Consider the following 15,495-nt stretch of genomic DNA (forward strand, 5'->3'; position numbering starts at 1 on the left):
AACGATAGATCCCACAGAGGGGACCGAGGGCCTCCCGCGATAATAGCGATCGAGGTGATTATTGACGTGTATATTATATATTTTTTGAAAAATAAAAAAAGGAGAAAATTTCTCTCTACAATCATCGTGTGTTACTGTCTTAATTTAACGCCGGGGCCGCGAGGTGGGGGGAAGATGTTTCAGCGAGCAAATCTGAGAAGGAATAGAAACCCATCAAGATAACTACGTAAGGATTCATCCAACTTTGGTTAGACTTGCAACTTATAGTGCAATTGAGGGACTCGGCCACTTCGAAGTCTTTGTTACGTCACCCGAGGCTTTCCCGTGTCCCGGGGGGGGTTTGGACTCGTCGCGTTTCCCTTGTAAACCGCGTTTCTTCCCCTGCAAATCGCGTTCACCGTATCGCGATTCCGTACGAGCAAGAGTTGGGGGCCCCACTAAGCTGAATCGGACGCCTCTCTCTCTCTCTCTCTCTCTCTTCGCCTCGTCTACTAATTTCCGTCGCCTCGAATTCGTCTTCCACCGCCACCGGCGCCCTGAATGCTTCCTCGCCCCCACTTCCTCCTATTCTCCTCCTTTGGGGGGACAGCTGCGGCTTTCGGGGAACCCTTTCCCCACCGTCTCCCGCTATGAGTGGGGAGGAGCCGCCCGACGACCGGCGGTGCTTGTGGCGGTGCAAGAACTTGCGGATGGAGGGCGCTGAATTCTGCTCCGATCACCGCGGCCTGCAGAGCGCCGAGAAGGGCAGGTGGGGCTCCTCGTCCTCCCGGTCCAGGAAGACTAGGGTTAGGGCTCGGCCGGAGGAGGGGCCGCCTGGGGAAGAGGAAGAGGCGGAGAGGGAAAAACTCAGAAAGAAGAACGAAAGCCGGGCCTTTAGGCCAGCGGGGTCGGCCGCTAGGGCTACGGAGCGGGATGGCCCGAAGAGTATCCCGGTGAGGGAGCGGAGACGTCTGATAGTGGTAGACGAGTCGGACAGCGATGAGGAGGAGGATGCATTGGTGAAGGTGAGGCAAATGTGTTCTTCTCATATAATCGATCTTCTCTCTCGCATTGTTTCTGGTTCTTCGTTTCTTCCTCTGGTGTTGGTTAAAATTTTGTTCGTTTTGCTCGATGTTCGGACCTGGGTTGCAGGAGGATGACGACGATTGGAAACAAGAGAACGTGAAGGCTGGAAACAAACGGAAAAGAATGCACTTGGATATGCAAAAACGAAAGAACAGAAAAACTGAGAAAGAGGCTTCAATCACGGATAAAGATGGTCAAGGAGCTGGCTCTTCTGCCGCTAGCGAAAAGTCCAGCTCTGAGAAGACTGCACAGAATGAGAATTATCCAGAGGTTTTCCCGTTGCCTTTTCCCTTCCTCTATTGATCTATCTTTCCTGTTGGCTGGTGATTCCTTAATCTGTTTGTATCTCATTTTTCAGGTACCTAAGAAGAAGAAATTAACGGGTGATGATGCTCTTATGTGTCATCAGTGCCAGAGGAATGACAAGGGAAGAGTTGTATGCTGCACGTCATGCAAAAAGAAACGATTTTGTATACCATGCATAACTCGCTGGTGCGCTTATTTTCTCTGTTTTCTTTATTAATCAGCTATATTCATGAACTTGCAGACAGTACTGTAATGATCGAACTATCGCGATGGTCACTTGTCTGTTGCATTCATATTCTGACATTTCCTTATCCTCTTTTAAGTTTGTGAATTTTTAATTCATGGTACTGAATTGGCATCCTTCATGTGATTAATAGGGTGAGAACAAGCTTCCAGTTGTGACTCTGCTCAATATGTTTGTGCATCTTGGTTGCTGGTGTGTAGGTATCCTCATTTGTCAGAAGCTGATTTTGCAGCAAGGTGTCCATTCTGTCGCAATAATTGCAATTGCAAAGCATGCTTGCGAATGCTAGGTCTTGCTAAGGTTTGCTTCTGGCTATCATTATTCTACTCTCGATGTTTCATCATGTAATTTGGTTTAATATTTGGATCTTATCTAAAGTCTTCTGTTATAAAAAACTGCAGCCTCCAGGAAAACTGATCGAGAAGACTGACAAAATTAAGTTTTGTTGTTATACTCTACGTTTATTGCTTCCTTGGTTGAAAGAGTTAATCCAAGAACGAAATGCTGAGAAAGGAATCGAAGCTAAGATTCAAGGTAAAATTGACATAATGGATTCTAGTTACTTCTCTGATAATTCTTTTCCTAATGATTCTAGATTCTGAATAGGTGCTGCATCAAGTAAAATAAAGATACAAAGAGCGACATGTGAAAAAGATGAACGCATATTCTGGTAAAAACATTCGCCTTAGTTAATATCATGCTTCCTTTATTTGTCAAACTAGGCCATTGGAAGGTGTAACCATCTTAACTGGTTTCAAGCAGCAATGTTTGCAGAACATCCATTGTTGATTTTCACAGAAGCTGTCCAAGCTGTTTATATGACTTATGCCTTGGCTGTTGTCGGGAACTTCGTGAAGGTTGCATTCCTGGTGGCCTTGGGAAAATAATTTTGCCCTATCAGGATAGAGGTAATGATTACATTCATGGGGGCAACCAACATCGTCAAAGTAATGTATCCGAGGGTTCTTCAACCAGGCAAGCTAGCTCTCATGTGACTCAGCTGAATGAATGGAGGGCTAATGAGGATGGCAGCATTCCTTGCCCACCTAAAGAGATCGGCGGCTGTGGTTCTTCCCTTTTGGAGTTGAGATGCATGTTTAAAGAGAGTTTTCTTTCTGCTCTGGAAGAGAAAGCTGAGGCAATTGTCAAAGAGAGTCAATTTTTAGAATGCATTGGTAATTCTGATCGATGTCCCTGTTTCAGCGCAACTGGTCAGACTGATAATAGCAGTAGGATGTTGCGAAAAGCAGCATGTCGTGATAACTCAGATGATAACTGCTTGTATTGTCCGACCGCTAATGACATTCAACAGGGTGAACTGGATCACTTCCAGAAGCATTGGCTAAAGGGTGAGCCAGTGATTGTTCGGGATGTTCTTGAGCTCACATCTGGGCTGAGTTGGGAGCCCATGGTTATGTGGCGGGCATTGCGAGAGAAGAAATTGGCTGAGAAGGCTTCCGAGAGGCTTACAGTGAAGGCAATCGACTGCTTGGATTGGTGTGAGGTTAGTTTTGAGTCCCATGCCTGTTGTTATGGTTATGGCATATCTCTATCCGTCCTGTGGAATTCACTGTATCATAATGAAATTAAATATCTTGGCAATTGTTTACTCTCTTTTACTGGTGTTATGTAACAAACCCTTTCATGCAAGTAAAGGGCATGCTTGTTTCGCAGCAATTTGAGTCTTAGAAGTGTGAGTTCAGTTTTTGATGCAACCTTCATTTTTGGGCTATTTGGATGTGGTTGAGCTTGTGCTGATGGTATTATTCCAATCAACTTAGTTTTATTTTGGCAGTTCATGGCCCAACTTTATCGTGTAACATTAGATCTAAGCTAATCTACATCTATGTCTGAGTCAAATCTAAATGCAACTTAGTGCATGTAACTCATGCATTGCAATTAGAGAGACTGTTTCCAGTGACTGAGGAAAACCTGATAAAATTAAATTTAAGCCAAAATGGTTGATCTTGACCTAAGTGGAACATCCTGATGTGACTTTCACGTCTCATATATGGCATACAGTGTCTGCCATACCGAATCGTACCGCCCAGTATGGGCGGTACGTACCGGTCCGACAGGCCAACGGTACGTGGACCGCCCGGTACTGGGTTGCACTGTAGCAGTGCTACAGTGCTCGGTACACCGTACCGTACCGGTACCGAGCCCAGGTCGAAATACCGGTACGGTATGGTATTGCGAACCTTGTGGCATAGTACACAAACTTGCTGCATTTCAATGTTGTTGACTTGACAAAAGCACTTGCATTCTGGTACATGAGTTTTGAGAACATAAATCTCCTGGTTGACTTTAACTTCAGTAACATGAATAGCTTATTGAAATTTTAGTAGCCAATTTGATTCATAGTTCTACTACCTTAATACATGAACTTCCAGCTGTTGAGATAACAAGTTTGAAAAAGTATATTCACATGTGATAGTCCAATTAGTCCTACATCAGAAATAGGAGAGAGTTATGGTGGTTTAAGGGTTCAATGTCTAAATTGGGCTTGAGCATTTTGGGCCTTGTGTTGTTGGGCTCATTAAGGTCTTGGGTCAGTTTTTCCATGACGCCAGGTTGTGACATATGCATGTTGCAGTCTGTGCTGTGAAGAACTTTCCTTTGGGTTTACAGTTATGATCTATGAAGGATCCATATTAGTAACTGTTTATACATTTGCTGTTGTATTCTCAGGATTTGGCTTATTCTGTCATTATATTATAGTGTAAATTGTCTTCACTATTTTTTCATGTGATTAATCTCTGAAGCTGTTAAGATGCATACTGCCGAATTGGCTGTTTGAGTCTTGTACACAAACCAAGTGGACACTTTGTGATAACCATTGTATACTTTGCAGGTGGAGATAAACATTCACCAGTTCTTCACAGGATATACTGAAGGAAGGAAACACAATAATGGATGGCCTGAGATGCTCAAGCTTAAGGATTGGCCTCCAGCCAATTCCTTTGAGGAACGCTTACCACGTCATGGTGCTGAATTCATCACTGCTTTGCCATTTCCTGAATACACAGATCCTAGGTATGGTCCTCTTAATCTTGTTGTGAAGCTGCCAAAGGATGTGCTCAAGCCAGATCTGGGGCCAAAAACTTATATTGCTTATGGACTTGCTGAAGAGTTGGGCAGAGGGGATTCCATAACTAAGCTTCACTGCGACATGTCTGACGCTGTAAGATGTTCCAGAAACTCATGTCTTGTATAAATGCTGCTTTGTAAAGTAAAATTAGATGTTTGCACTATTTGCTGACATCTTCAAGAGTTGCTTTGAGTAGTTATTGGATCCAGCTTACTCAGGAAATTCTACTGATGCATATTAATCCTACCTGCCTTTCAGGTAAATGTTTTGACACATACAGCAGAAATGACCCTTTCCAGCCATCAGCTTTCTAAGATAGAGAAGCTGAAAAAGAAACATTTGAAGCAAGATATACAGGAGCAGCTTTATGCTGAACAGGAAGACAAAGGAAAAGTAGTATCTTCTGCTGAGAAAAATATTATGGAGCGGACTGACAACATTTCAAATGTGGCCTTGGATGATGAAAAAATTATGCCAATGCAGTCTTCCAGTCATGTGGACAAGATGTCTGCTGATGTACTCGATGACCAAAAATCAGAATGCATCTCTACAACTGATATCGATGTGAACACATCAAATGTTCAAGTCAGGGACGCAATGCATGTTGAGAAAGTTCCAGAGACCTGTGTTACTGGTTCTGAAGATGAAAAAACTGAATCTTCTCAACTCTGTGATCTGAATCATGAAGAGGTCACTAAAAATAAACAGATGGATCAAATTAATGTTGACCAGAATGGGTTTGACAATGTGAGGATGGATGAGAAAGCAGTTGATAAAACTCATCCTTCAGCTATACCCATTAGCAAAGATACATCTGAGCAGGTCCATATTGAGTCACATTCTGTTGTTCATAGCAGATTGTTTGTCTCTGGACCCTCCATTAGGCACTCTGGTCAATCTGGAAATGATGACAAGAAGGAAGCATCCGATCAAGACATCGGTAATGAGTCTCGCATGATTGATTTTGTTCACAAAACTGATGTTCAAACTCTCGTATGCAATACCGTACTGTACCGGTGTTTCGAGGTTGGCTCGGTACGGTATGGTACTAATGTACCGAGCATTATAACACTGTAGCACCGCTACAGTATAGCACTGTATAACTGTAGCACTATTACAGTGTAATACTGTAGCACTGTAACGATACCGGATGGTTCGTGTACCGGTATGTCATCGGACCGGTACGTACCGTCCGTATCGGGCGGTACCATTCGGTACTGCATACCATGCTCTCTGTGTTGTTAAACTTGAAGATAATGGAGAATTTTCTTGTGCAGTGGCCAGTGTTGGATGTAACTCCGGTTACTGTTGCACCAAAATTGAAAATACTGAGGCACATGACGAGGGAACAACTATGGATAAAAGTGCTGCTGGCATTGTTCAGAGGAATGGAGGACCTGGAAACACGTTGGGCAATGTAGTTAATGACAGCAACTTAGGAGAAATGCAGAGTGAGGCTGCAGAAACAGTGTATTCTGATAAGCAGGAACATCCAGAGCATTTGGAAGGTCGAGCAGAGACAACAAGAGGTGTAGATGAGGAGAAGTGTGACAAACAACCTGCTGCGGCTGGCATGGAGGCGGAGCAGAAACATCCTGATGGTGGTGCTCTATGGGACATTTTTCGTAGAAAAGATGTTGTGAAGCTGGAAGAATACATCAGAAAGCATTCTAGAGAGTTCAGGCATGTCCACTGTTCTCCAGTAGAACAGGTATATATTCTTTGAATTCCTTCTGGTTTACATAATGGTTATTTCATATTTATTTCTTTGTTTGAAATGAAAATTAAATGCTTTTTCCCATATCAGGTCATCCATCCTATTCATGACCAGTCTTTCTACTTGACGATGGAGCATAAAAGGAAGCTTAAGGCTGAATATGGTAAATAATTATACGGTAGTAAAATTTTAGAAACTTTTAGCTTTTCTATAATATAAAACTGGCTACTTATGTTGGAATATCATTGAACACTTGTATTGATCCTCATGTTTGTGTTTATGTAGGAATTGAACCTTGGACATTCGAGCAAAAACTTGGTGAGGCTGTCTTTATCCCTGCTGGATGTCCCCATCAAGTCAGAAACCTAAAGGTAGACTAAGTTTATTTATCATTCTTTTTGTGATAATTAGGTCATTTTTAAGATGACTTAACTCTGAGCAGCATATAATAGTGTTATTAGTTATGTAACCAGCAAACTAATAATCATACTGTTCTCTCCTGAATAGTCATGCATAAAGGTTGCACTGGATTTTGTCTCTCCGGAGAATATTCGTGAGTGCATTCGATTGACAGAAGAATTTCGCACTCTTCCGGATGAGCACAGAGCTAAAGAAGACAAACTAGAGGTGTGCTCGCATGTGCAACTTTGTGAAATATTTTATTATTCTATTCCTTGCAATTGCTAGGATCTTTCTTTCCTTTTTTCCTTTTCCAAGTTTAACTAATTTAACTGTCTTGAAATCTCCAGGTAAAGAAAATGGCTCTGCTTGCGCTCAAACAAGTGATAAAGGAGTTGAACAACTTGAAGTATAAACCAAGTTAAGGTCCGTTTGTACACCTGCGTATTTATCGTCTCGGAAGCTTTCTTGTTCATTTTGTTGTTCCACACATGGTTTTGTTTTGAATGTAATGGTCATTATGTTCTTGTTGTTAAATCAACCAATATACCCTGGCAAATGGGGAAGAACAAGTGCCAGAGTTATGCTAAATTCATTGTACACGTTTTCTCAGGACCTGCCTCCAATCACAAGAGTCCATGTAGGAGTCTGAAGCTGAAGAAATGGCAGTGATGCCCCAGCTTCACCCACTCTTGATATCAGTCAGGCTCATCTCCTTGTAGTTAACCCCCTTGCCGTGTTAACTGTTTTTTGGTAGACTGCATGTATCGTTACATTAGCTTTGTCCTCAAGTCGGTGGCTAAAATCTCCTCCCATTGGCACATGCGTTTTGTTTGCGTTATTTTTTTGTACACTGCATCTGCTGCTGTGGTAAACAAAAAATGCAAAGTTGTGGTGTCTGTAAACTTTGCACTCGTCGGTCACGTAATGATGTTTTTATTTTGGGGCTGAACAGCCGTTTTTCGCTGTCAACAGCTACATATTTCATAGGTTCGATAGTTGTTTCGTGTGTGTAGTAGTGTTTCCTCACCAGCTCGCACTGCCTTCCGTGCCCATATCGTTGCTCTGGTCGTGATTTTTGTCGGCGGAGGCTCTCTCCGACGATCTGGCCGACGAAATCGATGTTCAGTTTCCCTGATTCAACTCTCGACTTCATGGACCACTCGTGCTACGAGCCAACGTCATTACTTTGTCGTGACTTTCGTCGGGGAAGTCCTCGCCTCCGAGCTGACCGACGAAATCGACTGCAGTCACGATTCCAGCGACGAGCCAGTAGCGATGTTCCTTTGGTCGTGACTTTTGTCGGGGGATTGTCTCTTTTCCGGATTGACCGACGAAATCGAAGGCTTCGGTTTAAAGAATTCCCGCTTTTATTTGTTTATTAATTCTTTTTTATTGTTATGTGCTCTTCGTTTCCCTCTTTCGACAACCGGTGGCCCATTCTCTCTCTCTCTCTCTCTCTCTCTAGAGTCGACACCCATCGATCAGAATGGAGCACGGGAAACCCTAATCTCAGGTCTCTGAAGAGGGGAAGGAGAGGACTGTTTAGGGTTAGGTTTCGGCCATGGCATCGTCTCGTGCCGTGCTCGGGCTGCCAGTGAAGTGGCGGACCTTTGGGAATGGAGCCCTCGTGGAGAGACGGAGGGTTTTTGCTCTAGGTGATGTTGCCTCCTCTTTTGCTCGCGACGGGGAAAGAAAGCTCCTCGGGCATCTGGCCCTAGTGGCCAAATCGCATTCCAGCCGGGGGGAGATCTCTGGGCAAGCGAAGCTGAGGGTGTTGGAGGCTCCGGCCGTAGAAAATTGGCAGATTCTATCCGGGGTGGAGATTCCGGTGACTTGTTTTCAGGTCAGGAAGTCACTCGAATCTTTTCACACCTTTATCAGCGTTATGTCTTTACATCTTGTTCCAATTACTACTATGGGAAATTTTCAATAGGTAAGGCGGGTAGCTAGGAAAAATTTCTATGTTTGTTTGGTTTATTTGATCCAATTCATTAATTTTTGTGGCAGAGAAAGTCGATTGCTGTGCATTTATAGGTTTCAAATTTGTGTAAACGAACAAATTGGTAATTCACTATTAGAAAATGTAGCTCCATATTATATCTTCTTGTTCTTTTCTGTGTATGCCATAATGCTACATAGACCTTTGTTTGGCTACAGAAGAGATTATTGTGTGTGTACATCTCCATTATCAAGAGAAGCAGAAAAGTAAAATAGACAAGTCTATCTTGTCATGGGCGTCATAAATTATTCAAAGGATGGAGCACTTGGATGCCCTTGTGCTGTTATGGAATTTACCTTAACAAGTCTAGCTTGTCATGTGTCTACATGATTGTGTACGAGTGGAGTTGAGGGAAAAAAAAAAAATTTCTTTGTGTTGATTTGGGAAGGTTATTTTACTTAGATATTTATCTTTTCATGTAAAAGTGGTAGTAAATAATTCATGAAATGAGACCAATAATTTCTGGACAAGGTTGCAGTTAGTATCATTCTTAACATGAGATCAGGAGATTCTGTAAAGCAGTTTTCAGGCATATGGAAAAGAAGTAGTTGAATTTTCATTTTCCTATGATCATAGGCTAAAACACATCGAGCAGATATTTATTGATCAAACAAACTCCTACTTCTTCAGTTATCAACATTTTACCATCATTTCTTGATGAAGAAATCTTTAGGGACAATCACAGTATTCAATTGTCTACAAATGAGTGGTATTTTTTCCCTTATCATGAGAAATCATATCCTACAAAGTGTATTTTCTTTATTGTCTTTGTTTTTTTTTACTTTGGTTTGAAGAAATTTTGTAGTTATTTCCACTATCATCCATTTAAAGGAAGATAAGGTTGACTCTCAAGGATATATACCTGTTGAATTGCTTCAACAAACTTGCAGCTTCTAGGTGTTACAGCGCAATCAGAAAAGGATGAGATTGCCAAAGTTGTGATGGAGTTGAAAAGTTCAGTGATTGAAGATGGATATACTGCTGGCACCATTGTTTCTCGGCAGGTACAGGAATGTGTTTTTGATTATTATCTATTTTCATATAGATGCCTAAATTTGCATGATATGTTGTAGTATGAGGCTTCAATGTTGTATGGTGTAGGGTCTGTTGATTGATGTAAGGGATAAACTTCTATTTGAGCCAGAATATGCTGGCAATATAAAAGAAAAAGTACCACCAAAATCTTCTCTTCGAATCCCTTGGTCTTGGTTGCCTGGTGCCCTATGTCTTCTAAAAGAGGTAAGCTTTTTACCTAAAGCCTTTTCCATTTAGTCAACATGTCTGCTGTAATCTTGGTTGCAGGAAAACTATATCTTGAACTTTATTGACAGAACAGCCTTTGTCATAATTCTGAGAAACTAGTACTATGATGATAACATGTGATCAAAGTTATCCATTACAGATAAGTGAGCCATGTAGAGTTTCTTATACATTCTTTTGATATCATTAGACTCCCCTAGTGAACTTTTAGCATGCTGTGCAAGGAACCTAAGCTGGTTTTTGGGCCAAAAGTTACAAAACTGCAGATGTTTTTTGTATCATTTTTTATGGTAGTACCACATACTCCAGTAAGGCAGATTAAAAATTCAACAGATTGTAGTAGGCATATATTCAGCTTTGAATTGTAGTTGGGAAGTTTGAGCTGATATTATTTGTATAAAACGACCTTATAATATGTCAATCTTTGAAGGTGTCACTTGATGCCTCCTGCATAAGATAATGCTCATTAGTTAAAGTTAAATAATGCCTAAGAAAATCAGCACCCTTCTCCTCTTCCTCTTCTTCCCTGTTCTTGAGCAAGTATGTTTTTTTTTAGACCTCATCTTTTCATTGATCTCGAAGCAAGAAACTGAATTGTTTTGGTGACTGGAATGAATGCTTTGGTCCAGGTTGGAGAAGATAAGATGGTTCTAGAAATTGGCCAAGCAGCGTTACAACTTGCTGATGCTAAGCCATATAGTCATGATTTGCTTCTCTCCATGACTCTAGCTGAAGTAAGAAAATATCTGCTGATACGAGTATTTAATTGTTTGTTGTACTCATATTATATTGTTTATTTGTTTGGTATCTCTTTTGCAGTGCTCAATTGCAAAGATTGGTTTCGAGAACAACAAGATATCTGAAGGCTTTGAAGCTCTTGCATATGCCCGTTACCTACTAAGGAGCCACATCTCTCTAGGGAAAATGCCATTACTCTCGCAGGCAAGCATCTTTCTGTCATCTGGATCAGTCTATGGTTCTGTATGAAATGTCTGATGTCGAAGCAATCTTTTAGATAGAAGAATCCTTAGAGGACCTTGCACCTGCTTGCACATTGGAGCTTCTGGGCCTGCCTCATGTTCCTGATAATGCTGAATGTAGACGTGGAGCATTAGCAGCTTTGCAAGAACTGATTAGACAGGGTCTAGATGTTGAGTTTTCCTGTAGAGTTCAGGATTGGCCTTGTTTCTTGATTCAGGCTATGAACAAGCTAATGGCATCTGAAATTGTTGACCTTCTTTCTTGGGATTCCTTGGCCATTAAACGCAAGAATAAAAAATCCATTGAGTCTCAGAATCAAAGGATTGTGCTTGATTTTAACTGCTTTTATTTGGCCATGATCGCTCACATTGCTCTTGGTTTTTCAACACGACAAAATGAGATGGTACTATCACCTTGCTGGTGACAATTTCTATTTATTCTTAACCCAGACAATGATGTAACTCCAAGTATATCGTCTTGCAGATTTCTAGAGCAAAAACCATTTGTGAGTGCTTGATTATATCAGAGGGAGCAGAATTGAAATTTGAGGAAGCTTTTTGCTCATTTCTTCTTGGTCAGGTAACATGTTACGTGAAACATTTTTTATATTATATATATACATTTATGTAACAGACTATATATTCAGGGTGGTGGAATGGAGGCTGTTGAAAAGCTTCAACAGCTTGAAGCAATCAGAAGTTCCACCTCACGGAATTCACTATCCAGTTTGAGTGGAATGGACAAGGACAAGGTCTTAGTTAACCAGGCACTGGTATGTATATGATACTTTGTTACCATCTGTTGTGCTTATTCTTTTTCATAATTAACAAAATTTGTTAAGTTTTCAAGTTTTTTGTCAGTTGCTGACTGACATTCAATATGCCTCTCGCTAAAAGTGATGATTCCATATCATTAGTTCTGACAATATTCTTAATTTGGATGGTTACTAGGTATGTTTCTTTTTATGGAGAAAGTCAAAAAAGAGAGTTCATGAACTTGCATCTTTTAAGGGCATTGATTCTTTAACTTAATAATTAGAAGGACTTGAAATTAATAATGACTGGATTAGCTTCTGTTTTCTAGTAATCAACTATAGTTGGCCAGGTTTTCACCCTTTACCCAGTATTTTAACATGGTAGTTCTTCTTGGGTAGCTTAAGAATAGTTTCGAAGCTTTTAGTTGCTATGAAACAATTTCTTATGCAGCAAGCCAATTCTCATAAAGCCAGCCTCTCCTATCACAATCGAATAGCCTACTAGCCCTATAACTTGAGTAGAATAGGCCTTACATACACGTGATCCAAAATGCATAACCCTACGTCACCAGTGCTTCTGACATCCTTTGTTGTCTATCTCACTAAGAATCTAAGTATGAATTTTAGCTAGGATGATCCAGTGGTTGCAAAACATATCTTATTATGTTGTGATAATGGTGGCAAACATGCCCCCTTGGTTTCCTTTGGAAAAAAATACTGGCACCTGATATGCATACAGTATCTGCAAATATTTGCCATAAGAATTTAAGCAAAGGAAATTATTGTGGCTGAATGGTAAAGTTTGAATGTAGGAAACAGTTAGAAGTTCTTGATAACTTATCCATGTTTTGTTTTTTTTTTAAATTAAAACAGCATCTTGTTTGGTCATACCACCACCTAGTATGGTCATTGAACTCAAGTTCAAAAGTTGTGGGTGGGATGCTGTTCAGTTACCATTGGTTTCGTATATTATACATATCTGTGATAATCATTTTGGATTATTATACGTATATGTAATCTGATTATTTTATGAATCTTTATCCTTTTCATTCGCCTTGGGCATGTTTAAGTGGGTTGGTAGGTCAGTATTGAAGTTGCCACCTGTTTGATTAAATACACATGCTCAATGATGAATGATCTTCTTATATCATTTAATTTTCATGATAATTGCATTGTGCATATGCTTTTATTGGTGGTGGAGAACTACAGGATTTTGGGGTTTAAAAGCTCCAGCGTATCGGGACACCTTGAACTTTTCATGTTGGTTGTGATGAGTAGTAACTTCTCATGTGTTTTGATTTTATCTGAAAGTAATGTGGAAGATAAAGGACACTGGATATACTTTTATTGCCTTCTTAAGACTAAGCCTCAATTTTGTAAAATTTGCATGTGAACATGGTAATTCCTTACCAGAGAACTTGCCTTAAGGTTGAAATTGTCTTATGCCAGACGAAATGCTGAAATTTACCAGGAAACTTGGCTGAAAGATGCTGCTCTTTCTCTCTTTCTGGATACACACGATTGCTCTCCTTCTATGGTGAGTCTTGGAGTGTATTGATGTATAATAATGCAAGGCCATTTATGCTGGCTAGTTTCTAACATTTACAGATATGACATAGGCCAACTTCTTTGGGAGTCCAATGCGAATTCTTAGTGTTGGCAAGCAGAAAATAGGAACCACAAAATCACTTCCTTCTGCTGGCAATCGTATATCAAATTTTGGTCTTTTACCCGACCATGGAACTTCTGTTGCACAAGCTGCACACGATAATTTGACCAATCATCTGGACAAAGCTTTCAAACATCTTTTATCAGTTAACTTGCAGAGACAAATGTCTGTAGGTGATCCTACTGGTAATATTAGTCTGCCATCTTCTCAGCTAAAGAGAAATATTGATTTTCATTCCAAGAGATTCTGGGAAAGCTGGTTTAGCAAAGGAAATATGGCAGGAAAGATTGCCCATACTGCTCTTGTTGGATGGATCGTATTTGGTGCATTTAAGCTGCTCGCTATGCGATCTGGTAATTCTAACATGCCATATGAATTGAAGACAAGTCACCCTTGCAGTACTAGTCAAATCACTGCTTCGAGTCATCATGGTAGTTGTGATAGTGCATTTGCTTTCGTAAAGAGGGATCTAATGGGTCAGCTACGGAAGTTTTGGGCTATTTTCAGGGGAGACCTCAAGTATACAAATGGTGTTGGAAGTTTGCAGAATACATGGCCCACCGATGATCTTTCACGTTTCTCTGCTGTTGCTGCTGGTACTCAGGTACATAGACGACAGATGGCTATTGAAGAAGCAGAAGCACTGGTGAAGCAGTGGCAAGATATAAAGGCTGAGGCATTAGGTCCTAGTCATCAGATTCAGTTGCTGCCTAATATTCTTTCTGAATCGATTCTTTTAAAGGTAATCAGATCATTTGTTGATTTAGATATTCTCTTGTTAATTGATTTATGTTATGCATTTGTGATTGTCAGTGGGAAGAATTGGCAAATTCAGCAAAAGCAAGATCCTGTTTTTGGAAGTTTGTTTTGTTACAAACCTCTATTCTGCATGCTAAGATAGTCTCAGATGGAGGTGATGATGAGATGGCTGAAATCGAGGCTGTGCTTGAGGAAGCTGCTGAACTTGTTGATGATTCTGAGCCAAGAAAGCCAAATTATTACAGGTTTCCTAATACTAGTATAATCAATCCACTAAGCATTACTGGTATGACTTTTGAAGAACAGATTATTTGATTTCTATCATTTAATCTGCAGTACATATGAAGTCCATTATATCCTTAGAAGACAAGAAGACGGTTCATGGAGATTTTGTGGAGGTGGTATCCAGAATCAAAATATGACATGATGAGCTTATCAATCAGGTATCGGGTCTTATAAAGGGCAATCCTTTTTAATTGTTCATGCATCTAAGAGGGTGGCTTCACATCATTGAAGTGTAAAAATGAAGAGGCTGAGCTTCTGCCACTGAATTTTCTTGATTTTGAGAAATGATTGATTGGTGGATGCCTGTTTGTTAACCAACTGCATTTTTATGGTTACGTGAGTATTCTTTCCGAAGAGGACTAAAAATTTTCTACTTCAGATGTCCCAGCTGGTTTGGTTTAAGGCGTGGGTTGAGTCTTGCATCCTTCTTCCTTTAGGAGTAACTACCGTAGGTTGACTTTTTCATTCTCATGCGATGATGTGTCTTTTGATTCTTTATCTCGTGCTAATGTAAGCATACAGCCTTGTTCCCGTCCTTGTCCTATTACCGTCTGTATATTTGCCGAGAATATGCTTTTACTAGATCGGTATATTTCCTTCCGACTACTTCCATAGAGCAGAAGTCCCAGCTTGCAACATCTACATAATGGTATTTATCAGTTTCGAAATGCATTTCGACTTTCGAAAGTCCATTATTCGACACATGTCCAGGCCTCAGGTCTGCGGTCCGGACAAGTCCGTCCCGCTTGGCCGCGTTAGTTAGGCCAAAGTCCGCAAGACGAGGGCGGAGAGAGAGGCTCGATTAGACAGACTCGAGTTGGAAATAAAGATGGGCTCCGACTCGGCCCTTGTTTGGGCTGACGTTTGGGCCTCTCAGACCTTAGATCCGAGTCTTGCGCTGCTTTATGCGCGAGTCTGCGGGCCTATAAATAAAGGCGATTGCTGGCTGATCGATTAGTTACA

The 15,495-nt window shown here is 40.9% G+C and overlaps 2 protein-coding genes across 4 annotated transcripts; both read left to right on the forward strand.

Annotated features, from left to right (window-relative positions):
- The first annotated feature begins 475 nt into the window (after positions 1-475).
- On the forward strand, positions 476-7,645 carry LOC135607442 (lysine-specific demethylase JMJ26-like). Its single transcript, XM_065099260.1, has 15 exons — positions 476-1,004; positions 1,132-1,335; positions 1,424-1,557; positions 1,816-1,915; positions 2,017-2,149; positions 2,222-2,285; positions 2,378-3,119; positions 4,470-4,799; positions 4,965-5,646; positions 5,984-6,417; positions 6,514-6,586; positions 6,709-6,794; positions 6,931-7,050; positions 7,173-7,248; positions 7,436-7,645. The coding sequence occupies exons 1-14, from the start codon at positions 630-632 to the stop codon at positions 7,245-7,247; spliced, it is 3,552 nt and encodes a 1,183-aa protein (XP_064955332.1). The 5' UTR covers positions 476-629; the 3' UTR covers position 7,248; positions 7,436-7,645.
- A 389-nt stretch (positions 7,646-8,034) lies between these two features.
- Positions 8,035-14,846, forward strand: LOC135607443 (plastid division protein CDP1, chloroplastic-like). 3 transcript variants are annotated; one of them, XM_065099262.1, is made up of 13 exons: positions 8,035-8,173; positions 8,291-8,668; positions 9,715-9,828; positions 9,926-10,063; positions 10,714-10,818; positions 10,904-11,026; positions 11,100-11,468; positions 11,549-11,644; positions 11,712-11,837; positions 13,291-13,356; positions 13,439-14,230; positions 14,302-14,492; positions 14,584-14,846. In XM_065099262.1, exons 2-13 carry the CDS (start codon positions 8,387-8,389, stop codon positions 14,672-14,674), a joined length of 2,493 nt encoding a protein of 830 aa, XP_064955334.1. In that variant the 5' UTR covers positions 8,035-8,173; positions 8,291-8,386; the 3' UTR covers positions 14,675-14,846. The 3 variants fall into 3 exon arrangements, with proteins under 3 accessions (XP_064955334.1, XP_064955333.1, XP_064955335.1); XM_065099261.1 differs by having other exon boundaries at positions 8,038-8,668; XM_065099263.1 differs by lacking the exon at positions 11,100-11,468 and having other exon boundaries at positions 8,038-8,668.
- Positions 14,847-15,495: the final 649 nt, after the last annotated feature.

This window comes from Musa acuminata, chromosome BXJ2-3 (assembly GCF_036884655.1).
Source record: "Musa acuminata AAA Group cultivar baxijiao chromosome BXJ2-3, Cavendish_Baxijiao_AAA, whole genome shotgun sequence".
NCBI classification, from domain to species: Eukaryota; Viridiplantae; Streptophyta; class Magnoliopsida; order Zingiberales; family Musaceae; genus Musa; species Musa acuminata.

Bases quoted from the DNA above. Each gene is read 5' to 3' on its own strand.
- LOC135607442 (XM_065099260.1), top strand. From the start codon at position 630: ATGAGTGGGGAGGAGCCGCCCGACGACCGGCGGTGCTTGTGGCGGTGC. The intron at 1,558-1,815 runs GTGCGCTTATTT...GCTGGTGTGTAG, and splicing joins ATACCATGCATAACTCGCTG to GTATCCTCATTTGTCAGAAG. The intron at 2,150-2,221 runs GTAAAATTGACA...GATTCTGAATAG, and splicing joins AATCGAAGCTAAGATTCAAG to GTGCTGCATCAAGTAAAATA.
- LOC135607443 (XM_065099262.1), top strand. From the start codon at position 8,387: ATGGCATCGTCTCGTGCCGTGCTCGGGCTGCCAGTGAAGTGGCGGACC. The intron at 10,819-10,903 runs GTAAGAAAATAT...TCTCTTTTGCAG, and splicing joins TCTCCATGACTCTAGCTGAA to TGCTCAATTGCAAAGATTGG. The intron at 11,027-11,099 runs GCAAGCATCTTT...GCAATCTTTTAG, and splicing joins AAATGCCATTACTCTCGCAG to ATAGAAGAATCCTTAGAGGA.